The sequence below is a fragment of the Anas acuta genome, chromosome 4, assembly GCF_963932015.1.
Source record: "Anas acuta chromosome 4, bAnaAcu1.1, whole genome shotgun sequence".
In the NCBI taxonomy this organism is placed as follows: domain Eukaryota; kingdom Metazoa; phylum Chordata; class Aves; order Anseriformes; family Anatidae; genus Anas; species Anas acuta.
The window spans coordinates 24,211,585-24,238,473 of NC_088982.1; the positions used below are offsets into that span (position 1 = coordinate 24,211,585).

The 26,889-nt window shown below is 44.4% G+C and overlaps 1 protein-coding gene and 1 long non-coding RNA gene across 9 annotated transcripts in view; one reads left to right on the top strand and one right to left on the bottom strand.

The window, feature by feature from the left end:
• Positions 1-927: 927 nt before the first annotated feature.
• Positions 928-26,889, bottom strand: part of RBM47 (RNA binding motif protein 47) — a 108,380-nt gene continuing 82,418 nt past the window's right edge. For 6 of the 8 annotated variants that reach the window (XM_068680180.1, XM_068680176.1, XM_068680175.1 and 3 more), the window contains 4 exons: positions 8,972-10,131; positions 7,234-7,440; positions 4,199-4,401; positions 928-3,540 (listed from right to left, as the gene is read on the bottom strand). In XM_068680180.1, the coding sequence (XP_068536281.1) occupies positions 3,283-3,540; positions 4,199-4,401; positions 7,234-7,440; positions 8,972-10,100 (1,797 nt within the window). In that variant the 5' untranslated portion in view covers positions 10,101-10,131 and the 3' untranslated portion in view covers positions 928-3,282. Of the gene's footprint in view, positions 3,541-4,198; positions 4,402-7,233; positions 7,441-8,971; positions 10,132-20,678; positions 20,826-26,889 lie in introns of those variants that run through there. The other 2 variants (XM_068680183.1, XM_068680177.1) reach the window with 2 other exon arrangements.
• Positions 10,801-16,413, top strand: LOC137855731 (uncharacterized). The gene is made up of 2 exons (XR_011095915.1): positions 10,801-12,838; positions 13,006-16,413. It is a non-coding gene; the product is annotated as an uncharacterized lncRNA (long non-coding RNA).

Genomic DNA, 26,889 nt, shown 5'->3' on the forward strand with positions numbered 1-26,889 from the left:
TGTGGGAAAAGATGGTTAAAGAGAGGAAGTTGCAGATACTTTTGCTTCCCAATGAGGGACATGGAAGGAAGTGCAATATTTGTTCTGTTCTCCTTCTCTTTCGGATTATTCCCTAACACTAATGCCTGCTTTAGTCACTTCTGCCTTCCTTCTGCTTTGCCTCAGGGTTTAACTCTGCTCCCTTACACTGCTCTTCTCCCAAGACTTGGTATCTGCAGCAAATTTTCTTCAGATGGACTTAGAGCAAGGAAGGAAACAGGTATTCTGGAGGACTGCAATGCTGCCGAGAGGTGCAGCCTAGCTATCTGTGCCTGAAAGGACTGCTTTTGAAGGCTGAAGCGTGCTGAGATGATAATGATGTACTGTTTTCTCTCAACAGGGCACCTCAGTGCCAGCTCCCAGCACTTCTGGGAGCACAGTGGGGTTACAGAGGTTTTGTGCAGCTGGTGAATGGAAAGCATGAGGAGACACCAGCTTTGTCTCTTCCATTCACATCCAGACATGGTCTTTAAACTGGATGTGAAAAGAGTCTGGGGCTGATCAGAGGCTGCTGGAAGAATGGTGAGGTGCCCCATACACATTTTGGGATGGGTCCTGTCCTCCAGGCCATCTCCCCTCCCTGAGGAACCCATGAGGATGCAGGCTGTGGCACCCCGCTGCCCTCCTGCCCCAAGCACCCCTTCCCCAGCCAGGAGGGAGCACATTGTCCACCAGGAAGCCTGTGCAGCATCAGGCTTCACCTGGCAGTGGGATGTCACAAAGAAATATCAGTCGCTGTTTTTAAAGAATGCTTTATTCACTACATCCTAGAAATGTACCGTAAATAGAGCAAGAACTAAATAAACTCAGAGGCTTCCGACAGTACAGAAAACAGAGATACAATAAAACACCTAAAATATCAGCTCTTTCAAGAATAAGGCACACTAATTTTTTTTTTTTTCTTCCTTTTTTTTTTTTTAATATATATATATATATTTCTTTGAATAGTTTGTTCTTAACCTAAAGATGTTCACATTTCAAGTTATCAGACTTACCTCAGTAGTAGTGTACATGAAATGGTTCAGAAGCAAGTGGAAAAGACGGGGGCAGGAGGCTACGGCCCCGCGTCCTGTCTCTCCTGCCTTGGTGTGGTGGCCTTGAGGCTCACCCTCTTTGGGTTTCTTTCTGTCCCTACCGCAAGCAGCAGGAACCAGTGGGGAGGGGATGGGTGGGAGGGCAACCATCACCCTTCATCCCTCCTCTGAGTTGGCCGTGGTTGTGGTGGAGGGGCTGGAAAGGGGACCGCAGAGCCCACTGTGCCTGGAGGCCATTGAGATGTGGGGCAACCCATGGTGGCATTTAGTGTTGAGCTGTACAAGGCCTTAGAGGAAGCCCCCAGCATTTTTTGAGCATCCTTACCAGGGTCTTTCTGGAAGGCCTTGCCCACTTCACCTCCTCTCACCCTAAAAACAGGCAGGGCCTTCAGGTTTTGGGGCTAAGGGTTGCGTTTCCAAAAGCTCTGGGACAGACAATAAAAGCCTCCGGGGAAGGGGCACAGAGGAGCAGAGTCCGACTTAATGGTTAACTTCCTCACAGTGCTTCTGATAGCAGTTGGACAGTTTTACATAGAGCTCAGCTTTGCTGAGTAAGAGCACCTAAAAAACAACCGCTCAATTTTGAGGCAAGAAAAATATGCGTTAGAAGGTCACTTTACTGAGCTGGAGGTGATCTGGAAGTGGTTCAGTTGTCAAAACATACTTTATACGAAACCCCTTCAGTTGGTATTTATACCATAAAATGCAAAGCAAAATGGTTTACTCAGTCCCTGCTTCACACCTCCTTTCACTGGAGTAGCGTTTGCAGAGCTGACATTCTTCATCAAATGGGCAAGATATTTCTTTAACATTTTACTATACTTTACATTCACTGCACTACTAAATAAAAGCCTTTAAACAGGCCACAAAACACTGCAATAATATATTTACTTCTTAATAAAACAAACTTTTTTTTATAACATCGAAATAAACTGCCTTTGTTTTGTGGCAAACCACATACCATGTAAATTTGCAACATAAAATGACTTTTAAAATGTATATTTACAAGCTCTACATCTTAAAATCATCAGGTCCGATCCCTCCCATCCCTGATGTGCATGTATAACTCCAGGTGCGGAGAACTGGAGTCGAGTGTGAAAGGGAGGCCGGGAGGGATGCCAGCCCTGCTGTATTAATTCCAGTATCACTACCACCCCTAGTACCTTGGAAATTTCTCACAGAACATGATGAAGCTATGGGTAAGCAGCACTGCACGTCCTGCTGGCAGGAGCAGGCGTGCTCTTGCCTACAACAGCATACATTCTCAGTCACTACAGCATTTACTTCAAAGAATAAAACAAAGAGCATTTAAAAAGAGCCTAGGTTTTATACTGGATGAAGACTGAAGTCAAGACACCTTGCACGAAATATCAGGTGCTCGTTTCTGCATGTGCTCCAAGGCTGAACTACAGGTAGCTTCAATAAATAGAAAATCCAGTTCTCAAGGAAAACTCAGAGCCTTTCCTTTGCTTATTATAAGCCTGCCAATCACACTGTGAAGAGGTCTGTGTGAGGCTTTTTTTTTTCTTCTTCTTTCCAAAAAAACAATATTAGTACTTTTGATTTCAAATGATAACAAACAGATTGTATTAATGCCAGCACAAAAATGCAGAGGTCTTGCACATTTTTCAAATTGCACTTTCCAGTATAACATTTTTTTAAATAAGATACTTGTTGTTTTTTATTTTCTTAAAAAAAATCTAAGGTACGTATTCTTTAAATATTGAATATATTCTTCAAAATATATTGTTTAAACTTTCCCTAGCTGCTCAGGTGTGCTTTTTAATATATAGCAGATATATTATTAAAGGCACTACAAAATAGACATCTCTGGAGTGCAGAAGTTACTAAAAAATAACCTTCATACCACAAATATATTGAAAATATAACTGCTAAAAAAAAAGACCCTATGCAACCCCACTATGATGCGTATAAATGCACATAAGCGATGGGCTCAATGCACTGAGGTCGTTTAGAAATGTATGAATACAGGCGTGTTAAATTTTAAAAATAGCCTAAAAAAGTTAGTGAAAACTTCAAGCGTAGAAAACATTTCAAACACGTTTTTTTTCCATGACATTCTTCACTTGCAGGTTCTGCATCAGTTTACAGAGTCCAGACGTTACTGTTTTGCAGCAGGCACGTTCTTCATAAATAGTAAAGTGTTCCTTCAGTGTTTGTTTCTCTGCCGCCCTCCGTGCCGACAGTCTCAGTACGTCTGGTAGACGTCGTGGATGGGCACCTGGATGGTGGCAGCAGGGAATGCCGGAGGCATGTAGCCGGCGTACCCTCCGTAGGCAGCAGCGGCGGCGGCGGCAGCGGCGGCCGCGTTCTTCTGTAGCGTGGCTATCGTCGCTGTTGCTGCGGCAGGCGCCGCGAATGGCACGTAACTTGTCCCGTAAATGCCGGCGGCGGGGATCCTCTGCACGTTGGGGGCCATGGTGTACACCGGCGTTATGGGGCGGCCCTGGAATCGGAGTTGCAGAAAGTCCTGAGTTGGAGGGGACCCATGAGGGTCACCCAGTTCAACTCCTGACTTCACACAGAGCAGCCTCAGTCAAACCTGGTATCTAAGAGCACTGTCCGCACGCTTCCTGACCACCCATGGCTTGGTGCCATGACCCTGGGGAACCTGTCTCAGTGCCCGACCACCTCTGGGTGCAGAACCTTTCCCTCACACCCAGCCTGACCCTCCCCTGTCCCAGCTCCATGCTGTTCCCTCGGGTCCTGTCGCTGTCCCCAGAGAGCAGAGCTCAGCGCCTGCCCCTCCGCTCCCCTCGTGAGGGAGCTGCAGGCCGCCATGAGGCCTCCTCTCAGCCTGCTCTGCTCGGGGCTGAGCAAACCCAGGCACCACAGCTGATTCTCATACATTTTCTCCAACAGACCCTTCACCATCTTTGTTTCCCTCCTTTAGATACATTTTAATATTTTCATACCCTTAATATTTTTATAGCCTTATAATATACCCTTATATTTATATAAGGTGTAGCTCAGCTGCCAGATATAAGCTGCAGGTGGGTCTCAAGTTACATGAGATGAATTTCTCTGTATGTCCTGGGCAAATGGGACAAAATAACAGGAGCAGAAATCAGCCCTGAGCTGTACTGGGATGACCCTGAACTCACCTGGAAGGGGGGAGGCGTTGACACAGCCGGTATTACAGCTGCGGCTGCGGCTGCTGCAGCAGCTGCTGCACTGGCTGGGTCCTGCTGGACGGCAATAGGGTTGATGATGTGCTCAACTGCGTGGATCTTGCCATCTTCCATCATCTTGGCTGGTGGCGCGGCCTGAAACATGGAGTACTGGGCACTGATCGCAGGGATGGCCACTAGGAGAGACCAGAGACATCAGGTATTTTGGGAGAGGGTCTCCAGGGCCTCATCTCAAAGAGCACACAGCCCTCCCTCCTGGCTATGCCAGCTCTCCCATGCTGCTTTCATCAGGACAAGTAGCCCCATGTGCCAGTGAGGGACATGGGGCACCTCCACCCTCCCTGCAGGTCAGGAGCTGTGCATGGTGATGGGCTTGGTGCTGCTTGCTCTGCCCAGTACTTGTCCCCTTGTCATGGGTGTCCCAGGGCCAGAACCCTGCCCTGGATCTACATAGCCCCTTCTGACCATCACCATCATCTCTCTGGTGAAGAGTGTGGCCTCAGTTCAGAGATGGGTGGGAGCACCTACTGCCCTGGTGAGGTCCCTGCTCCAGCTGCTGAGATTGAGGGACGTGTGGTTACTTCAGGAAAGAAAAGTGAAGTTTGTACTGCAGAACTTGCAGGCAGCAACTGGCCCAGCCTATATCCTGTCCTTTGGCCAACCCTGTGAAATTCCAGCTGATTTACTACTGTACGTTTCCCAGGACTAATTTGGCTAAATACATTTTATCCCATCTTTCTGGTACAGCATCAATTTGTTTAATGGCACTAAAAAAGAAATTACTCTTAAGAGAATGTTCCTCATGCCAGAATTGGACAATGCAAAATAATTAGAGCTAAGGTCTTCCAGATAAAGGGAAAATGCTCTGAGCAGAATAACTGTGTTCAGAGGCAGTGCGTATGTGTGTGCTTCTAGGGGAGCTTCACGGCACCGCTTAGAGAAGAAATGTGCTTCACTAGACATTCCCAATAACCACATTTGTAATTCCATCGTTGCCTCATAATGTGCTGTTCAGCCTTCAGCTCTGAAGCCTTTCAGCAGGACTGGTATTCGTAAGGAAAATGGGGTAAGTAATAAATGATGGACTAAGAGGTGATGTTGGCAACTATGAGAGGGGCAGCCATTAAGCCAGAAATGAAGCCAAATTAGCACACAGCTTTGTTTCACTGGGATGAAACTTAGCAATATGGAAGTGTGCAATTCTGCCTGTGGGCAGGACAGGTCTCAGCAAGTAGTATTCTCGTTTTGATCACGGAGACTTCAACACGGGATCTGATCATATATCTTTCAGGCAGAGGTGTTTCCACCTCCAGTGATCTCCCATTATCTCAAGCAGAGACTTCTGCCTGTGACCTTTTCCAGCCTTCCTTCTACACCAGTTCCACCTGGTCAGCTAAACCCAAATTTATCAGTGTTTTAAATAACCTGGATAATGTCTCACTGAAGAAAAGGCAAAAACTCACGTGCTCCTTTCTGCAGTAACTTCTGGCAGAAAAGTAGAAACAGGCAGCTGGGGTATTGGGGTGTTGTCTCAAAAGTTTCCTAACCATTTGTAAAGAAAAGAGCTTTAAGATATTTCTAAATGGATGGAAACTGGAAACTGCAGAGTCTGTTCCTCTCTACTTCTCCATTCTGGTAGTGTGATTTCAGAGTAATTTCCTTTTGATAACAGAGATAAGTCTCACACGTAGTTCCTTCTACCAGATCAGCTGGTCTGGTTGGAGAAAAGAGACCAAGTGCTTCTGTGCTCATGGCTTGTGCTGGAACCATGTGAGATGGGAAGACCAGATAAAGAGATCTGAATCTGAACATGTTTCAAGTGAGAAACATCTAGACTTGAGATTCAGGTTTTGTTTGGTAGTTGAATTAATTACACAGACACCACTAATAAATACTAGGATAAAATCAAGCATGTGTTTCAAAAATCACTTTTCAAGCATCTCTTAGTAATACCTGGAATTCCTGAAGTATCTTTACAAACATAAATAGTGGTAATATTTTCTACTTGTGAGTGGATGGTTTTCTCAGGAAGCCTCAGATCTTCCTTTGGAAATGGTCCTAATCTTTTAACAACATTCCTACTTCTCTAGACCTCTTCTCACATTATTTCATGCAGCTGTTGTGAGGAACTCTTCAGAGTTTTCATTAGATGCAGGTTGTAGTTTCCACTGACATTATTAAACACGTCCTGGTAAACCACTGCAGCTTTAGTATTCAACACTGTTTAGGTCTGCAATTAAAATTTGCATGGGGAGAGGAGTGGAAAGAAAACCAGAGGACTTGTACAAAAGAGAGCTTGTCCCTCTCACCTTCATCTCTTCCTTAGGCTGCTTTAAAAAAAAAAAAAAAAAAAAAAAAGCAAAGGCTGGATATTCAGCTGAGGATGTGGCAGAGCAGAAAAAGGCAAACCCTGCCCTGGCCCTTAGGCTGGCTCCCTGCAGCTCAGCAGAGCTCAGAGGTCTGCTGTAGGTTGCTTGGTGGCTGTGGGCAGGACACCTGCATTGCTCACACTGCTGATGGTGATCGAGGAGCTCTCCTTAACCAGGGACTTTCCTGCCATGGGAAAGCCCCAGGTCCTTTTCCCAAATTCATGGAACTAGAGAAATAAGAACTGAGCTGAGGAGAGTTCTGGCCTGGCTGGAAATTTGGGAAGGCAATTGCCCAGGGTGAAATTAACAGAAAAGAAATTTGGAGAAAGGAAGGTTGCTCCTAGTTACCATGCTCTGGTGTACAAGACCAGACAAAGGGGAAAGTCTGCTTTCTCCTGAGGAGGTGCAAAAGGGGACAGGAGGAGGCAGCTTCAGCTCTTTTTTCCTCTGGACTGAAGGGCTCCTAGATGCTCTTGTCACCTGTCCTACTGCATGTTTGCAGGAAGCCCAGCCAGAGACAGACAAGGGACCATCTCCACCACCACATGGGCTGGTCTTAGACCAGAGCAGGAGCTCTCCGGCCACCTCTGTGTTCCCCCCCATCCTGCAGGCATATCCAACCCAACTGCTCACACTAACCTGCACCAGGCTTAATGGCCACTGGGTTGACAGCAGGTAATTCCAGGTTGGGCACCAGCTCGTATCCTTTTTCCTGCTGTTTTCCTTTGCCTTCATGGTATCTGCTGTAGATGCCACGTCCGGCGGAGTACCCCCCCAGGTAGGAGCCCCGGGGGCCAGGGGCTCTGTTGCCAGCTGCACCTCGCCCTCTGCCTCGTATGCTGCCTGCTTATGATAAAAACATAGAAGAGGATGGTGAACAACAGACAGTAACAGCATCATGGGGAGTGCAAGCCGCCTCAGACTTTGGGAAACCAGGAAGCATGTACTTAGAAATGAGGCTGCTGCTGTCAGTTTGATCTAAGTGACTTTGCTTATGAAAACAGAAGAGTTTGGCCTTAGATGCACCTAGTAAGACTATGAAAGTTTTGCTCTTGATCTTTCTGACTGTAAATTAATGGTTTATTTATGGTGATGCAACTCTTGTGGCCAGTTTTATGAGCGTAGTAGAGTCAGCAGGGAGAGAGAGGCTCCTCCAGAGGTGATTTCTATGCAGCAGAAACAGCTTCTGCTCTCAGCTGTCCTCCAGAGGAAACAGCCTCTCAGCAATGGGGCCATGTAGTGGTGGCCCAAAGCTGTACCTGGCCTTTAATCAGCTTTGTCCCACCACTGAATATATTTTAAATAGAGTCTTTTGCTTTCTTTCTGTGTATGTGAATATTACACATCTCCAACAGTACTGCCTCTATTTATCTTAGCAGCACCACACACTTTAAAACAGTACTTTGGACACTGTGGTATTAATGTGCTCTGTGATGGCCTAATTGCACATTTAGGCTGTTGGTTAGCTCATCTGTGGTTCATGACAAGTACAGATCTGGAATTTGAGCTGAGGCTGTAATTCTTGAGCAGCTAGAGTTAAAAATATTTATTGTTTTATGTGGGTGCCTAAATAATACATTCATACTAAACTGCCTGTTGTATGGAAATGCACATTAAGTTTCAGGAAACTACAATTCCTGTAAGTACAGGATAACTGTAATTATTACACCAGTTATAGCTGCTAGATTTTTTTTTTTTTAATGAATAACTGATTTCCAGTTAATTTTGGTTGTAATGGTTGTAATCCATAACTAATTAAAGCATACATAATAAAATTGTTTTGCACTCATGTTATTCCTTCTGCTAATAGTTCTTAACAGACTTTATGAAGGACACATCACTTGCTGTCATCCTATTGCAGAGGGCAGATGACACCTGGAGAGTTTCCAACAGGCCTTCCCAGACACCCTTCCCTTTGGATGACCAGGTCTGCTGGGTGGCTCTCACCAGACCCACATCTCTAGGAGAAGGCAGAGGGAGCACCCTTTGTCATGATCTCTAATACTCAGGATGCAGCTGTTCAGGAGGAGGCATCAGAAGCTCCTTGGACTGTCCATTTACCCAGACAGTACAACACTCATAAAAAAAAGATCCCTCTCTTCTTCACCCCACGCTTCATCTGTTTGCTCATTCTTTTAGCATAGTTTTGATGCCTCCTTCAAACTGGCATGTACTTTAGCAATTATCTCTAGATAAACACACTCTGCGTAGTCATAACTTTAAATGAGATGGACCATACATATGATAAAAAGACTTATAACAGAGTGTTTAAGAAAAAAGTGCCAAGCACCAGCTGTCCTTTGGCTCAGGCAGACCTTGGGTCACGCCAGCCTGAGATCAAGCCTGCCCATCACTTCCCCTAATTGTGCTTACTAACCTTTCACAAAGTAATCTCTGTTGGGCCCGATCAGGGCATTGTACGGATATCCATAATACGCTAGTGTGTACGGATCGCAAGAGTAAACATAATTAGGTTGCTGAGCTACTTCGGGTGTTGCTGCGGCCCCTCCTTTCGCTGCTTTCTGGTAGCGAGTGTACTGCTCCTTGTCCACTGGCTTGGCCAAGGTAACCTCCAGGCACGAGCCTTCCAGTTCGACACCATTGAGGTTGTTCATGGCGTGGATGGCATCTTCCCTGGTTGTAAAGTGCACAAAGGCGTAATCACGTATTTTTTTCACCCGCTCTACACATCCGGGGTTAAACTGCCCAAAGACCTTTTTAATGGTGTCCTCTGTGGTCTCAATCATCAAGTTCCTCACATAGAGGATTTTAACAGTCTCCATGACATCTTCATCCACGTCAATCTCTGGTTCTGCCCAGTCAACAGCAATTTGGTGTCCCCACAGCTGGATCCTTCCCGGCATGAGCTTCCTCCTGGCCATCGCCGCCGCTCGGTGGCTCTCGTACTCCACAAAGGCGAAGCCTCTGTTCTTCATCTTGTCTGCAGCACTCGCGTACACAATGACATCCAGCACGCCTTCTGTCACCTTGGCGATCTCCTCCAGGATCTCCTCTCTCTTTTTCATTTTGGGAATGCCTCCGATGAAGAGCCGGCAGTTGTCCACGCTGCAGCACACACCCAGCAGCCTGCCAGGGCGGATCTCGTAGTTGTTCAGCTCCCTGACGGCCCGCTTCGCCTCGTGCTTCTGCGTGTACATCACGAAGGCGTAGCCACGGTTCTTCCCATCAAAGTCCATCATCAGGCGCATTTCATAGATGCGGCCGACAGACTCGAACACAGGGACGAGCTCATCTTCATAGACATCACGGGGGATTTTGCCCACGAAGACTTCACAGCCGCGAGGAGGGTGCAGGCCCTCCCAGCCGGGAGGAGGGCCGCCGTACTTGCGTTGCCCGTTCTCCTGGATCATGCTGTACCCGGTGCGCTCCATCAGTGCCAGCAGAGCCGCCTCGTTGGGCGCACCGGCTACACCTTCGGGGACTTTCGTGGCAGCCACGTTGGAAGAATCGTTGCTCATCCTTGCAGTGGAGTCTTCAGCGGTCATGATGTCAAACTCATTCAAAGCCCGATAAAACCTGGACACAGGAAGAAGCAGGACACTCATTAGAAGGTGTTAGCTACCACCAGAAAGCCACCCTTCTCTCCTGGCCTCCTGCAAGCTCATTTTTTCAAGAGAAGCACCCATTCGGTACCATCCCCTGGTTTCTCTAGGCCTTCGCAGGAACAGTCAAGTGGGAAATAATAAATACACTTTAGCATCAGGGGGAAACGATTCTCTTCATTCAAACCCAGACACAGGGCAGGAAACGCAGAAATACAGGGGGAGGTTGAAAATGCCACCTACTACAACTGCAAGGCATTGGGATCCCTCTCCAAGCACAATTAAAAGAAGATACTTTGGGGCTCAGAGTTGTTAATTTACTGACTTTTAAAGCTGGAAATGACCATCAGGTCATTTAATATGAGTGACTGTGGATGACATGGGCCATTACGTTTTATTATTATTGGCACATTGAGTCCTATAACATTTATCTGAGTAAATCACATCTTCCAGAAGGACATCCAGGAAATCCTTGATTTTAAGGCATCAAATTGCTGCAAACCCTAGCGCTTCCCTTTATGGGTTGTTTGTTAATCATTCCCTCTGACAAGCAAGTGTATGCTGTTTCTCATGAGATTCGTCTGCCTTTTACTTCCAGCTAGCATTACATTAAACCTTTCTGAGTAAAGAGCCTTTCAATACCTCTGTTTTTACCTTATAATACTTAAGTTGTGTCATCAAGTCACAACTCTGTCTTCTTTTTAATAACTTTTGCAGGCTGAACTCAATTCCTTCACAATCAGTCATCTTTTCACCAGAATCATTTTTGTGTCTCTTTCCACAGTTCTCTAGACTTCCAGACTTTTTTCACCCTTGCTGTACACAGGGAGGAGGACCACCCTTCAGTCTTCTCCCCACTTCTCTGTCTCACCAAAGCTATATGTGCTCAGCCATATCCCAGCTACCTTTCAAGTAGATCCTACCTACTGAGTGCCACAGAGTTGGTCTCTCCTCACTGATATTTACAACTCCATCAGCCTTTGCATTATCTCTGATTAATTAGCCATGCAGCCATTTCAAAAATATGGAGAGTAGAGGGGGAGGCAGAGAAGATGGAGGGGCACTAATAGTGATGGTGATGCCCAGGTAGTATTTTTGCTTCAGAAAACATAATTTCTTTCAGAGCCAGATCTTTCATGGCTGTGCGTCAGTTTTGAAAACTTCTCATTTTAAAATGTTGTTTGTAAAACTGTTTCTTTGAGATTGAAATGTTCCCCCTTTTTAATGTGTCAGAGTCAGACATTTCGATTTTACTTCTGGGAATTATTTGACATCACTAGAAGAAATTAAAGTGGTGAAAAACATTTTCATTTTTCTCTTGACAATTTGTTCCTGAAGATGTTAAACTTGTTAAACAGACACTTTACTGGGGAATAATCATTACCTTTACATGGGCCACCTGTTGGCAAGTGAATTACTTATTGTCCCAGGTTTAGGTAAGTTTAAAAATGAGTCATTACCATCAGTTTTAGGTCAGCTTACAAAATAAAAGTCTCTGTATTCTGTTATCTGCAGGGCTCAGGCACTGAGACTACAGCCTAGAAGGCTGCAGATGGTCACCGGGAGAGAGGAGAGATGGAGCAAAGCCTCCTCTGCCCAACAAAACAAGCCGGTATGATTCGGCTGGGGCCACCAGTGGCTGTCCAGGAACTGGCTCATTCTCCAACACTTTGCATTGCACCAGGTCTCACAGCCTCACTAAGATGATTTCTAATACCAGAAGTTGTAATTGAAGCTCCTGCTCGGTGCTGATGGCCACCTTAGCTGCAAACATTACCGTATTGTAGTAAAAAAATTGCCCTGAACCTAAAATGCCTTTTATCATTCTATAATTTATTGGGAATCAAGATTCATGATCAAATGCATTTATTTTTTCTGTGCAGCTTCACAGCCCATGAAGGCCTACTTGATGTAGCTAAATATGCACCTGATAACAGTCACTGCCAATCAACACAGTGACACAATCAACACCTTCACAAGGCTCAGACATCACCAATTTTGATGAGAAGAAATGCAGGGTGTCTGGTCTGAGAGCTCCCTCCTCCTGTTGTTACTGCCTTACTGAAGGACTGCTGACACAGCCTAACCTGTCCACATGGAAAAGCAATCATTCTTCAGAAAACTGTTTTCAAAATTATCTATTTCTGAAGTGTTCAACACTACCAATGCCTTCTTTCAGTCCCCAGTAACCTAGTCATGAAAACTTGCTACCATGCATCTGGAGGTGCACAAGGCCCAGGAGCCAACACTGTGAGTCCAGTGGTCCTAATAAAGCCAGGCTGATTTCAGCACATCCCTGAGGTGTGATCAGTGTCAAGAGCAGAGGCAGAAGTTTTACATTAAATTGCAGTATCTTGTGAAATATAAGAGCTTGGTTTCTAGCCTCCAAAGAGGAACGTACACCTGATCTCCATGGTAAAGATTCATAAAAGAGAGACAGGCATAAATATTAATTTCTGATCAGAAAGGTTGCCCTTTGGAGATGACCAAGTTTTAAATGAATAATTATCTGGACTGAAACAAGACTGGCTTTTTTTTTTTTTTATTTCTCAGAAAAAGGTAAAGTCTGCTGGATTTTTCAACACCCCATTAGGTGGATGCTAAGTTCTGCCAGCATATCGAGAGACCTGCAAGCCTTCTGGATCAGCGTCTCTGCTTCAAGGCCTCTCTTTCACTTGCAGGTGAGCTCTCGGATGTACACGTTTCACTAAAACCATTCAAATTTCACTTCCTCCTGCTTATGAAACTCCTTCCCTGCTGCCAATCAGGCAAGTGCAAATAGTTCTTGCCCTAAACATTAATTACCTTCTTTTTAACATTCTTTTTCTTTTTTTTTTTTTCCTCACAGCTCAGACTATCAAATGGGAAGCCTACTACATTGGCAGGGACTGACCTAAAGCACACTGTGAGCAGGCTGATTCACCATGGCAGACCTTTTATTAAATCAAAACACCACGCCTTGATTAACAACAATGCGGGGCCAAGAGCTGGTGTCTCGCGTGCCAGGATGAAGGTAGCTCGGGGCCCCAGCTGGAAGGCGATGCCCAAGAGCTTGCAGAAGAGCTGGCTGCTGTTGGGAGGGGAAGAAAAAAGTCTCCCCTGCCACCCTTCCTCTGTCCCCACGGGGAACCAGAGCTGTCCTCTCTCTGCCATTCCTTTTTCTCTTTCCCATGGCTAAGAAGGGTTGGCTTTTGCATCTCTGGGGTGGCCTGTGCTGCTGGGTTGAGGCACAAGAAACCCAACTGCCTTCAAAGACATGACTCTGGGTCTGCAGACACAAGGAGCAGCAAGGAGAGTAACTTCTACATCTAGGACATGGTAGGCAGGCATAAAAAAAGGCCAGCTACATACTGAGGAGACACAGAAATATAAAAAGGGAAATAATTGCATGGTACAAAGTAAGGCAATCCCACCTGCTTTCCCAGAAAGCTTCATTGTTTGCTGAAGCAAAGAGGATTGCCTTAAAAAAAAGGCAGTCCCTATAGCATCTTATCTCTGGTCTTGTACAGTGCTCAGCATCGCCCCGTGAAGTTATGCATCCACCTGCACCTCTGTTGATCCATCCATGATAAAAGAGGCTTTTGCAAACACAGGGCCACAGCTGGTGTCCTTGTGGCTGCAATCGCTTGTCAACTCCACTCTTGTTCCCTATAAAGGGTTTTACTCATGTTTGTTTTAATTCATCCCTCCAGTTTTGCATAGATTTGGTGGCATCATGTGTCCTTCTGCGGGCCAGCAGTCACACACCATGGGTGCTGGCCCCACAGCAGGCAGCAGGAGCACCCAGGGACACCCGTCGGCTGCAGACAACTTTGACATTTGCTCTGCAATCAGTCTAGGCAGCACATGGAGCATCGACACAGACCTTTCCCCAGAAGCAGGCTGGGGAGAAGGAAAAAGGGGCAGAGATTAATGTGGATGCACGGGGGCACCTGCACCCCACCAGTAGGTACAGCACCAGACCCCTCTCTGGGGACAGCCCTAAATTCTGTGCCAGCCATCCTCCTGATGACAGTTTTGGGAGCTTTGGACTGTACAAATTCCTGCTGAGATTACACCGTGTGCCCTCACGGAAGCACGCTGGCCTGCTTGCCTTGGGAACCACCGCAGCTTTGCATTGCAAGCCGCAGCCCCTGCCGCTGCAGAGGGAAGGTCAGTCACCAACATTTTAACTAAATACACTGTGTTGACAGAGTGAAATACCAGCTACTGTTTTAAATGTGACCTTCCTACTTTTTTTTGGTTGCAATAATAAGGGCAAACAGTAATCCTGCTGCTGGCCTGCAGTAGCACCTCGAGAAGCACTGCTGCAGTTAAAGGTCTTTAAGTTGACTCTTTTCTAATGGCAACTTTACCTACATAAAATACACAAAACAACAACAACAGCTTATCAATAACAACTGTGTAACTTTAGGATAGACATTGGGTATCTACAGAAATGCTCTTGTTGAGAACAGTTTGCCTCTTTACAGGTTTACCAGCTGAACAGCAAAAGGAAAGGGCCAACGATTAGAAATAACGTAGTGGCTCAAATATTGTTCAATGTGCCTGACTCCAAATTAATTTACATTTAAAGCATCGAATGCTACTCCTCAATATGGTTTTCAACAGAGGGCAGCAGGAGCTGGATCCCAGAGCTGGGAACCCTACCTGCTGTTGCTCACAAAATGCAAAGTCTGAAGCTGAATCCTGTGCTGCATCGTGCAAGAGGGAGTGCAGCATTTCAGCATGGCTTTTTGGTCAGGGATCTTTTTTGTAAGTCATTCCTACAGGAAGGGGAAGATCACTAGGGAAAAGTCTGTGCTCAGCAGAGGGATGGATGATGGATGAAGGATGGACATTTAACAACAACAACAACAACAAAACTTGAGGCCAATGGGACATGACAACTGTCTGCAGTGTGTCAGACACACTGCTTTACCTGCAGCTGAGTGGGGTGGAAAAGTTGCCCCAGGCAAGCTTAAATGCTTCGAAAAGGTGGCTTTCCCAAGTCTGGGTCACTTAGGCACAACTCTAGAGAAAGTGGTTCACTTGATGAGCTGCTTGCCATGAGCAGCTTGGGAAAGTAATCTCGTGGATCAGCCCTGTGCCAGGTATTGACAAGGACACATCTGCCACGTGAGTTATCCTGCTGTTGGCACTGCTACAGTGCTGCACATTCCCATAGTTATGTGTATGCCCGCGTTGCAGCAATCAGACATGCCCAAGTCATGCTGGGGTCACCAGGGAGGCACCTTTCGGCTCCGGTGACGTGGGGGACCCAAGGAGACGCACATGCAACAGTGTTTGCTGCACCACATCACCTCCCTTGTATGCTCAGACATGAACAGGCACAGCAGCAGCAGATTTTCCTTCACACACAAAGTTTTCCAGGACAGTAGGATTTTCTGACCTACCAAGTCCCTGGACTAGCTGCTGACTTTCCCACTTCTGCTAACAGTGACACCAAGAATCCTGATCTGGTTCTTATCAGCAGAGGTTTCGCCACTGATTTCAGTGGAAGAGTTTGCATTTCAAGCTTAAACTCTGAATTTATTCTGGCCTTTTTTTTTTTTTTCTTGGTATGGAGCAGGTTAACCTTCTGGGTATGAGAAGCCATTTTCAGCATGGAGCTAAAGCCAAGCAGGGGTCCATGCACTATTCTCAGTTGCTTAAATTTGTCCTAAGTGGCCCAAGCATGTTAGCAATGGTTGGTTTCATTTAAAACACCCTAAAAGCTGTTGGCTTCATTTTTATTTATTTATTTTTTTATTGTGTTGTTTGTGGCTGGTCCTGTTTCTTATTGGAACATCCAAAAATGCACACAATTTAAAGAAACAAAAAATTAAGGGTGACATTTTCAAGAGTACTCAGCATCTAGCACTGCTCCCCCAATGTCATTTGTAGGACTGTAATGGCTTCAATAGGGTTGTATGTAAGATACTGATGATGAGTACTACTGAAAACCCTACCTTAAAATTCTTACAGGGACTGTTTATATCCCCCAGGCACGAATCACAGGCAATGTATTTAGTTAAAAATGATAGCAAAGTTATTTTAAGTCTATTATTTCATTTCTTGTTCCTTAGGAGGAAAACACCTGAAATTATTCTGTAAGTTAACAAGCTGGAATTTCCCAGATTAAAACTTCAATGTTAGTGACAGAGTTGAGCACTGAATCTGTAGTCAACAATTGGCTACAACTTCAGACTAGGATTTGAAGGTTAAACTTCTCATTTTCATCACCATCATTACAAAAGGTTAACTGTGACAGACCTTATTCTCTTGGCCATATTATAACACTTTCTGTGGTCATATTAATATTCTGTCACAGAAATTTTATACACAATAAACAAATGGAACTGAAATTACAATTCTGCTACAAAATAAGCTTCTATTGTGCCAGACCCTTGTCTACTCAGTTACCAACCCTTTGTGCATCCTTCTAAGGCATATTTGATTTGCAGAGTGATCCTACAAAGGCTGTCAGATGTTCCACTTGCATTCTCCATCAGTACTATCAAAGCACAACCATGAACATTCACAGGATGAAGGGCCCTCAACCATCTGACCTCCTGGCCTAAAAACTCCAAAAGTAGTATTCAAGCAAAAGAATCTAAGTTTTAGTAATGATAACCCAAACAATAAAAAGAGAAAACTTTCCTGAGCCTGGGCTGTGCTTAATGCCATTGCATTTCTATGATCACAAGCACAAAGTCTGTTCATGTATATACAGTTTTACCAAGGTAAGAATGAAGCAATGCTGATGAAAAAAAAAGTTACTAATATGCCAAAGCACCACCAACACCTACAGCATCTTACCCAAACAATTTTTATTTTCCCTGTTTCTGCAATATGCATTCCAACAATGAAGCACATGTTCACTGAGCATTTTTGATCTACTGTTGTGCAAAGTCAACCCTCTCGGTTTAAGCCACTTCTGAAGAAAGTTTGGGTAAGTGAAACCCAGTCTCCTCCTGTGTTGTATAATGCACTTTGCTGCAAGTCATTCAGAACTTTGTCCCAACAAGTTGTGTAACCTGTGCATTGTACAGTTTGCCCCAGCTCTGTCTTTCAGCCAGTCCAACTCTAAATAATTATACAACTCTCAGATATTTCAATAGGACCGGTTGCTGGCTAAGCCTGAAGTTACTATCCTGCAAGATATTGAAGCCACATGTTGAGGGAAGCTGAGAAGATGAGAGATGGGTTGTGTAATCACTATTATCAGCTTACCAAATCAGGAAACACAACCCTTCCCTTCACCCCAGATTCCCATATTTCAATCTAGTCCACAAAGCCTCTTATTACTACTGTCAGGCAGGAATATATGTGACTTATAAATAAAGTGCAACATAATCACTTCATATATAAATGTTTCCTATAGTAGATGAGCTAGACTTGGTGGGAAACTTTTTACCGAGTCTGTTTACCATGAAAGCAATTAACCAGTGCTCTCTGCAGAGATGCTGGTACAGATAAGTGTGTCCTCCTCACCGACAGTCTGCTTTAAAAAGCATACTTCCCAGGAAAGGAAGAAGCGTTTCACCTTGTGTGGACTATGAGCTTGCAAGATTTTGCTGTCAGAAAGACAGTAAAAGGGAATTTTGACAGTTGAAAAGAAAGACAAAAGTAGAACCGTCTGTTAATTGTTGTACAGGAAAGATACTTTTGCCTATTCCATTTCTTCTCTCTAAGGAGAAAAATTAATAATAATAAATATATATATATGTCTATTAAAGAGAGTGATCCAAGTTATTCACTCACTTCAAATGTCTGTGTAATGCTTTCCTGAACTCTGAGGTGTAGGGATAGGTGTGTGCATGGTTGTTATTATTTTTTTTTGCTGTTACTAAAACGTAGAACACTGTCTGTGTCTGTCTGTCTGTCTACCTATCTATCCATCTCTCTACCTATGCTAGCATCACTGCAACATGTTCCACTCTACAATGCAAGTGAGAACATCTAAAAAGTTTTATAAACTTTTTTTTTAATAAACATTTTCAGCTTTTCTGATCTATTTTTTTCCATCCAGCTCCTTCAGAGATGCCAAAACGAAACACAGCCCACACAGCTTGTTCATACAAACTCTACTCGCTCAGTTGATTTTATAACAATTAAATAGCTTAAGACTTTTCAGTTTGCACTAATCTTTTGTGTTATTTTTATTGCTGCGTTCTCACAGTTTTGTGTTTACCACGTGAATGCCGCAACAACAAGAGGGGGGCCCAGCCTGCCACTCTGATTTCAGCAATGATTTAAAGGAAAGCTGAAAGTGGCCCAACTTGTTCCCTTCCCCTCCGGTCACAGAAATGAAAATCAGCATGGAGCAAACCACAGAGTTGGATGTGAACGTTTGCCACCGAAAGTACATTAAACTCAAAGCATTTGGCTTAGTCAGTGACTGCATGTTTTTTTTTTACTTTGTGCACTGACATTTGAACCCTTTTATAATATGCACCTTGCACCACTGAAACCCAGTTAGTTATTTATTAAACCCAGGTACCAATGGCTGGCTTGTACATATCACGCTTTTAACTGCCTGGCGTTGCCCGTGTGCAGAGGAGAGGGGGATGAAAGGCAATCGTCTTTGCTGTGAAATTCTGTCATATCGGCAGAATGGAGCTGCAAAGTGCAGCAATTTGTACCTGACCTCTGATCTAAGAAGTTTGTGCAAACCTTTGAACCTTGGGTTGAAATTGAGAAACAAGGTTTACAAGTACAAGGAAGAGATTTCCAGTACTTGTTACCCGTGCCCAGGGTTAATATTATAAATTTAAAAAAATGTTTAACCAAGGCAGGGACTCTCTCAGGAGGCACCCTTGCTGTTCTGAGTTAATTCAAAACAATTTAAATCTATTGAAATTATAGCTTTGTTGGAAATACCCATGGTTTGGAAAAGAAATCACTGTGCATTTCAGAAAAAGAATAGGATTTGAGACACGTCATTTGAAATTCACCTTCTGCTGACCTTAACTGTATGTTTTTTTTGTTTGTTTGTTTCGTTCCTTTTTTTTCAAATTAAAGGCTGAAGAAAGAAGACAAAAATCATCTGTTTTAATATCGATTCTTCAGCAAAGATTGGAACTGGAATAAAAAATTGAATATAAATGATTAAACAGTTCTAGCAAAATGCCTCCTCTTTCATTAACTTTATATATTTTTATCCAATATGTTATCTAATCTCAGTTATACAGTACAGTGCTAAATGAGAAACCCATGGAAAAATAATCAAACCAGCAACATTACAACAAACTTTTGGTAGACGGTCCTGCAGACTTGTCTGGATGAGCAAGAAGGACAAATTCAGCAGGCCTGTTAGATTAACGGCATTAGCTTCATCTAATTAAAAATCTTTCTCATGTCTTTCAGGCACCTGGCAAGGTCTTAGGATCAACATCATCAGCCAACACCAACATGGGTCAGCGTGGATTGTGCTGAATGTAAAGGCCTTTGGAGTTCAGCTGAAAGTATATGACTGGAAGAGATGCAAGGGAGGACGGTAATATTTTCCTGTGACATCCCTTGTACACGCTGAGTGCTGGCTCACCCATGGCAGGCTTGGGCATGCAAAGCTTGGTGGAGCACGTTGCACATGGCTTCTGTCCCACCTAGCTTAGGGCAGGATGCTGTGATACACAACTGCTGTATCTGGTCCTCATGTGAGTGAACAATTTTGCCATTGGTTTAAGCTGGAGCACACCTGAACCTTACTGTTTCCATTTCTTAAAAAAAAAAATAGAGTCAAGTGTTTTTTTTTCCCCAGGTTTAAGTTCAAACTCTGCTGTTGTTATCAGCACTGACCCCAATAAAGCAATAAATGAGCAAATAAATAAATAAGGATCAACAGATTAACGTCACGTGTCCTATGTCACAGACCCACCTTAAAAGTTTCACATACTACTTAGGTACAATGTAAATAGAATAATGTCAGAACTTTGTTCTTCTAAAATATTATCAAATACTCAGTACACAGAACGAGTTACATAAATTCAATTATATTAATAATACTTGCATACATATTCAAACTTCTTAGCCATCCTCAGTCTATTTGCCCCAAATTCTACACTTAAGGCTGATAACCCATTTCCAAAGCTCCATTTTGGTGTCAATCTCTTGAATAAGTACAGAACAAACTAACAGTCAGCACAAAAGGACGACGGCAGAGGCAATCCCATTGAAAACAAAGCATATGACAGCTGTAAATGGCTACCTTTCACTTCAATAATTTGAATTAATAGAAAGGAACTCTCTGGAACCTGATTTGATTTGTTTTCTTCTGTCTGACATATCATTATTTTGGTTTTTACGGTCCCGACATTTTCTGTGTCAGTTGCCATGTAGATCCTGGTAGTTATTCATAAACTAAGCTCATAGCTCCAGCTCAGGAGTTGCTTCCTTCTCATACAACCTTTTAAACCCGTCCAAAGGAGGGAAAAACCCCAATCCGATACCTCACCGCTGACACACGATCTGTCCCAACAACCAGCTAGAGGAAAACTGGGCAGAAAGCCTTTACGGAGCAAGCAGCATTTCCCTTACCGCCCCGGTCCCGCGATCCAACCGCGACGGGTTAGGAGGGCTCGTGCCTTTGCCGGAGCAGCCTTCCTCCCTAATCACACGAGCTGCGCGACCCGGTTATGGAGTTTGTGCATTGCTTTATTGGTCAGCCGGTGCTAGCCATGTAAATTCCTCGGGAGTCATTTGTTAAGGGCTCTCGGGCCGAGGCCGAGTGGGTGGGACAGAAGGGAAAGGGGATGTGAGCGCTGCCAGACGCCGAGAGCTCTCAACAGTGGCTTGAAAATTAATAGGAAACCATCTGAAACGAATGGATTTCGGGAGGGCTGGGCCAAACCTTGAGGGAAGAATAGGCAAAAGAAACTTCAACATCGTTGCGGGTGGGGTGAGGGTTGGGGGGGGGGGCATTTAAACAGAAAGATTTCATTCAAAATTCAAAACTTGCAGAAAAGGGAGTGAAACATGTACAAACAACTCCTTCCTAGCACAAGGCGTTGTGCAAATAGCTTGAGTTACTCACAACAGATAAGATAAGAGAAGGGCATATTTTGCTTGACGGCACAAAGTTTTCAGTAAAACCTTTTTCTTCGTGTGTGTCTGGAAAAATTATTTTAAGGCTGAGCTTGGTCCATTTATGCTTGACGAGAAATGGTCTGCAGCTCCTGGAGCGAGAAGCTCGTGCTGAACGCCTGGCGGATGCTGCTTCGGCCGCAAACACGGAACTCAAATGTGTTTGCTTGGAAGAAAAAAGCCTGGTGCAGAAGCAAAGGCAAAGGGGTGGTAAAACATGATTCATGACAGCAGAAATGGTCTGTACATAACAACGGGACATTAGGCCCCAGAAGCACTTAGGCAAAGCAAACAACACACCTTCTCGAGCGGTCAAGAGGAGGAACCAAACCAAAACACGCTCGGGATGGTGGATTCGCCAGTCTGGCAAGCAGCAAGCATAACAGGCCGGCGGGAGCAGAGGGAGCAGGGCATGCCTTGGGAGCCGACCAAATCTGGGGAAAGGGTGGCCTACAGGGAAGGCAAAAAGCAGGAGCACAGCACCGGCAGCTCACGGCCCCACTCAGCTTGGCTCTAGAAAGGGCCTCCACCTGGGCTGTGCTGTTTCCCATCCCTTTCTTCTGTCTCTTTTTTGCCCAAGTAAAGCTTGGTTCAAAGCTCCAGCCAAGAAGCACAGAGCCAGCAACATCAGGACATCCCTGCGTGGAAGAAGTGTCTTAACCTCTCAATGACTGACTACGTGAGGGATGGATTCTGTGGAGAAAGTGCTGTCAGCTTGTATTAGTCTGCTTTTGGTAATGATTTGTTCTTGTCCTTAAAGTGGCTTAATCTGGGCATGCAAACTTGGAGGTGCCCTGATACTACAGATTCGGAGGCTGGTCAACAGAAAAAAGGAATAGGGGATTCAGAGAGTGTAGAGAGAACAACTCAAAAAAATTAGAAGTCTCCAAGCTGAAGAGAGAAATTTGGAGGATGGCAAGGACTGGAAAAAGAAACCTCATTGTGGTGGCTGCCGGGAGTGAACAGAAAGAGTTTCTGCTCTACTCACACTGCAAATCCAAATGGTGATTTTGTGCAGCCTGCTCCAACTTTTTAGACTTGTTTATCCACAACACTGTGGCCACGGTGTGTTAGGAACTGCACAAACACACCTGCAGCCCGGATCCTGGACCCAAAACTCCTGCAGCCCAAACCTGGTTCATGTCGTTTATCTTCAGAATTCCTCTCTGCAAAGCTTAAATTGGTAGTCGTGAGAAGGCTGCAGAGAAGCAGGCACTGTTCTGCAGGCAGGGAAGCCACATCATGGAAATACAGACGTTTTCCCAAGACTGTAGAAAGAACCAGTCTCAAATCTGGGGTTAAAATCTAGGAGATTCTGCCAAAATCAGGCCCATCCTTCAATCTCACTTATCTATACAGGGGAGGGAGTATAAATGGTATTTAGTTGGTATAAGCTCACAAAACTCCCACCAACCAGATTAATTAATATTTTAAATCAGTATCCTTCTCTTGACTTTGCATTTTTTCTGTTGGAAAACAAGCTAATCTTAACCTTTAACTGTAAGCGTTATAACATGAATCCTATCAGCTCACCTATCATGCACATATTTGAATGCACAGGGAAGAGTAATCTGGAGTAAGTAGAATGAGAAAGCACTGCTGCTAGCAAGCTGATGAATTTGTGTTCAGTGTACTCATTTTTAGAAGGCTCTTCAGCATGCCATGTGGATCAGGAACCCGTAGGGAGGCGGCTCAAACTCTTGGCTTTCATTTTGTACTTTCACTTTTAGCCCCAGCCTGTTGTTTGTTTCCAAGATGCCCCATTATTGTTTAAAACAATGAACATCAGCAGATCAAGCTGTTGCATGACGTTCTGTTGTGTTAGCATTCCCAATGGCAGGAATCAAAAATACTTTGTTTTGTCTTGCAGGCTGTGTTTTTAGAGGGAACCTAAGAAAGTTGGGCAGAACTCTGCAAGTTTTTTGTGTGTCCTCCAGCTTTCCCCGGCATTAGGCACCTACTTCCTGATTGGCTTCTTGCACAGTGCGTTACATAGTGATTATACAACTTTTCATGTCTCTTTATAAGGATGCTGGTATCATCCTAAAGAACAAGTCTTATGAGGAGCATCTGGGTAAGTTTAGCTTGGAGAAAAGAAGGCTTGGGGAGGCCTTATTGTACTTTACTCATAGAGTGTCCCCAAGCTGCAGTAAGAATAGAAACACGTCTTCTCTCCTGAGGTACAGCTTGACTGCAACCATGAAGTGTCACCCTCCACTACAATACTACCATAGATATGCAATTATTTCCTCTATTTGATGATTGATAGCTAAGCAGGGGTCAAATCACAAGAGATGTTTATGGGAACAGTGCAGAGATCTGGTACCATCTGTGATGGTTTCCCATAAATATTCCATTTCCTCTTGTTCTTGCCTGCAGTGGGATTACATGTGAAAGGCCTTTCCTAAATAATTGTTCTGTTGAATACAGTAAGAGAAAAGGATGGATATTTAAAGAAAAAGTGAGATGCACTGGAATGTGCTAGTGGGTATCAGCTAGGAACCTGCCCCCTGGTGCAGAAAAGGCTTTCAAGGAGATTGTAAGCTTCCTCTCACCTGTCCCTTCTAGAAACAGACACATGCTCTTGCTTCTGCTAATTATGTGGGCTCCACACAATGAAAACCTCTAAAAAAGCATTGTTAGTGCTTTCTGGGATTTTTCCAAAGATCAAACCCAAATGCTTTGGGAGATCCAGAGGCTGATGGCAGGTGTATCGTTTAGCTGGGGAGGGTCATTATCTGGATAAGAGCTAGTGTTTTTGATGAGCATGCTAGGAAACAGGCTGTCAGGAGGTATTCAGGTTGGCAGCATGGCATCCTGTGATGGTGCAGACATGAGAAAATGAAAGGAGAAGGAAGCAGTGGGTTGGCTTTTATGGTCACATTTGGTCTTCAAAGACTACTGAGAGATTGTACTAGAATAAGAAGGGAATGTGCCAGCTAAAATATTTCACCAAGAGGACATATATATTTATGATTGACCTGCAAGGTCTCTGATTTCAAAAGTGTTTAGAGTTTATCAGTATATTTGCATATAAACCCCACCTCAGACACAATACAGACACAAAAATTAGGATCTCATAACGTTAACACTGACAACTTTTTTTTTTCCTTTTTCTTTTTAAATTTTCTTTCTTTTACTTCTCTTTTTAACAAAACCTTTTTGTGTTTGGTGAAACAGGTTCTTGCATGTTTGTAGAACCATTTTATTGCCTATTTGAATGTTTAAAGAGGCAACATCACTTTATTTAAATGAATAACATCCTATTTTACACCTGTTCTTATAAAATGTGAGACAATACAGCACAGTTCTCAGTTTCCTGACTTAAAGCTGGTACAGACCAAAAATTGCTAAGACTATTCAGAGAAAGTACAGCCCCTTGTTTTGAGCACTAAAACTTTTTCTCTTTTTTTTTTTTCCCTCTATGGATGGATAGTATGCAACATATGATTATGTATCACAAAAAAACTTTTACTATATGAGGTGTTCAGGCACCCAGGCAAGCACCCAAAACCAACAGTTTTCCAGGTTCTCTACGGCTGAAGCCGTCTCAGTGCATAAGCCACGTCAGTGCTCTGGCCCTTATCTTGCCACATCACGGAGGATTCCCAGAAAACGCCCTCACAAAGGCAGACTCCCCTCCTGCCCTGCCAGCCCCAGCCACCTCCCATGCCCCTACCTGCAGAAGACAACGTCAGAGCCCTGGAGGTGGAGTTCCACCAGGGGGAAAACTGGCTCTGATTTTAACCGGGAGCTTTTCCAGATCAAAACTGCAGTCCTGGAGGTGCTCCTAAATGCAGCGTCATCCCACACGAGCCTGCCAGGTTCACGGAGATCAGCAGTCCTGCATCCTGCTGCTGCTGCGATAAGGTGCTGTGTGGGCACTGCAAGCTGGGGCTGGAGGTAGGGTTCCTCTAGGGACCTGCTGACCAGAGTCCTGCGGAGCTGTGCAGGTGGCCAAGGACACGGTGGGCTTTCGCCTTCTGTGTTTTAATCTCAGGCTTCTCTAGTTCATGGGCAGCCAGAGTTGCCCTGACAACCTTAACTGTCGCCATACAAAGTTTTTGTTTCATTTTAGCAAACCCTTTGCTGCCCTGCAATCAAAGTCAGCACAGAGGATCTCCTAGAGGGGAAGCTCAGTTTTTCTGTGCAAAAATCTGTGCTTTCATTTGAGCCTGAAAGCAAGCTTTAAGTTCCAAAGTTGAAGAAGATGGATACTGAATGAAACCATTGAGTGTAATGGGTTTTAATTAGGACATTAAAAAATAAAGAAGGAAACCAGAAAAACCCAAAGAATTTTTATATAGCCACAACCATTACATTTCTGTAGGATGTTTGCTTTCCAATTAATAAATACAGGTTGGGTTCTGGACAGACATATCTACAAGGGAGATTAATCTGATGATTGCTTTTTGGTCCCTTGGTAAATAAAACACTCTAATTAGAGAAGATTTAGCACTCCCTAGCCCAATGTGGCTGTTTGAGACCAATGTTTCGCACCGCTTTTTCACAAATATTGTGAACTGCCAAATTTAAGGTCCCACTCCATGCTCCCCACAGCCACCCCTGTGTACCCTTAGCTTATGCTGCCCCAAACGTTATGCACCAGTGCTGGCCTGAAGCATTTGTCAGATTACTAGCATTGCGCAAATTCAGGAGAAAACAAAGGAAGGTTTTCTTTAAAAGCCTGCTGAATCAGTTTTACTGATCGGCTCCTCTCCTCTCACCCAGTGAGATTACTGGGTAGAACAGCAAGCTGCTCTTTAAGAAGCTGCAGCGAGTGGATTTTAGTGCTGCAGGTCTCAAGAGGCTGATGGTACTGGAGGACTTGAGGACGGAGGCACAGAGCGGTGGTGTCTGCTCCACAGTCACTGCAAGCCCATGGGAAGGAGGGGCAGCCAGTGACCACATCCTGTGGTAGTGGGGGTGTCCAGCCAGCACGAGCCAACCATGAGCCAGCCAATTTGGGTGTCTGAGAGGTTCCCAGCACATAACATTCTTGTTCTTTCCCTCTGAGACCTTTTTGCATCACAGGGTTTTGTGGTGCATGTTCAGAAGAGGCAGGATAAAGACCTCCAAACTCTTACTGGCAGCAGGATGAAGGGAGGCTTCCAGACCCCAGGTACGAAAATGAGTGTGGTTAGCAGATATAGGCACCATTACTTCTCTTTCAGCAGTTGGTTTCCCCTATACAGCTCACAGTGGATCACAGCAATATTTAGAGAAAGAGTTTTTCCTCCAGCTAACAGGTGTTGTCTCTGGTTAGGGCATACTCTTATCTTTTTCAGTTCTCAACATCTTATTGAAAATAAGACATCACACACCACTTGGAAATCATTTATAAAAAGAGGTAATCAGATAAGGAAACTGACAGTTCCCTTCAGGAAGACAAATTTATTTTTCTGTCTTCCAGTAACATGAAGGAAAAAAATTGATGAGAGAAGAAGACTGAACAAGCTGCAGGGGCGTATACAGCATCCATTAATTCCTGCCTTTTACATTGTGTTTTGCTACACATTCACAACTGACATGCCAGAGAATGCTGATTCATTGTCAGGATTACAAAATGTGGCTTTCTATGGATTAGACAAAGTCTGTGCTGCCATCCGTAGTGAAGGCATCATTACTGAAGAAGTCTGAGTGTCAAGCAGATGAGCTTTCTACC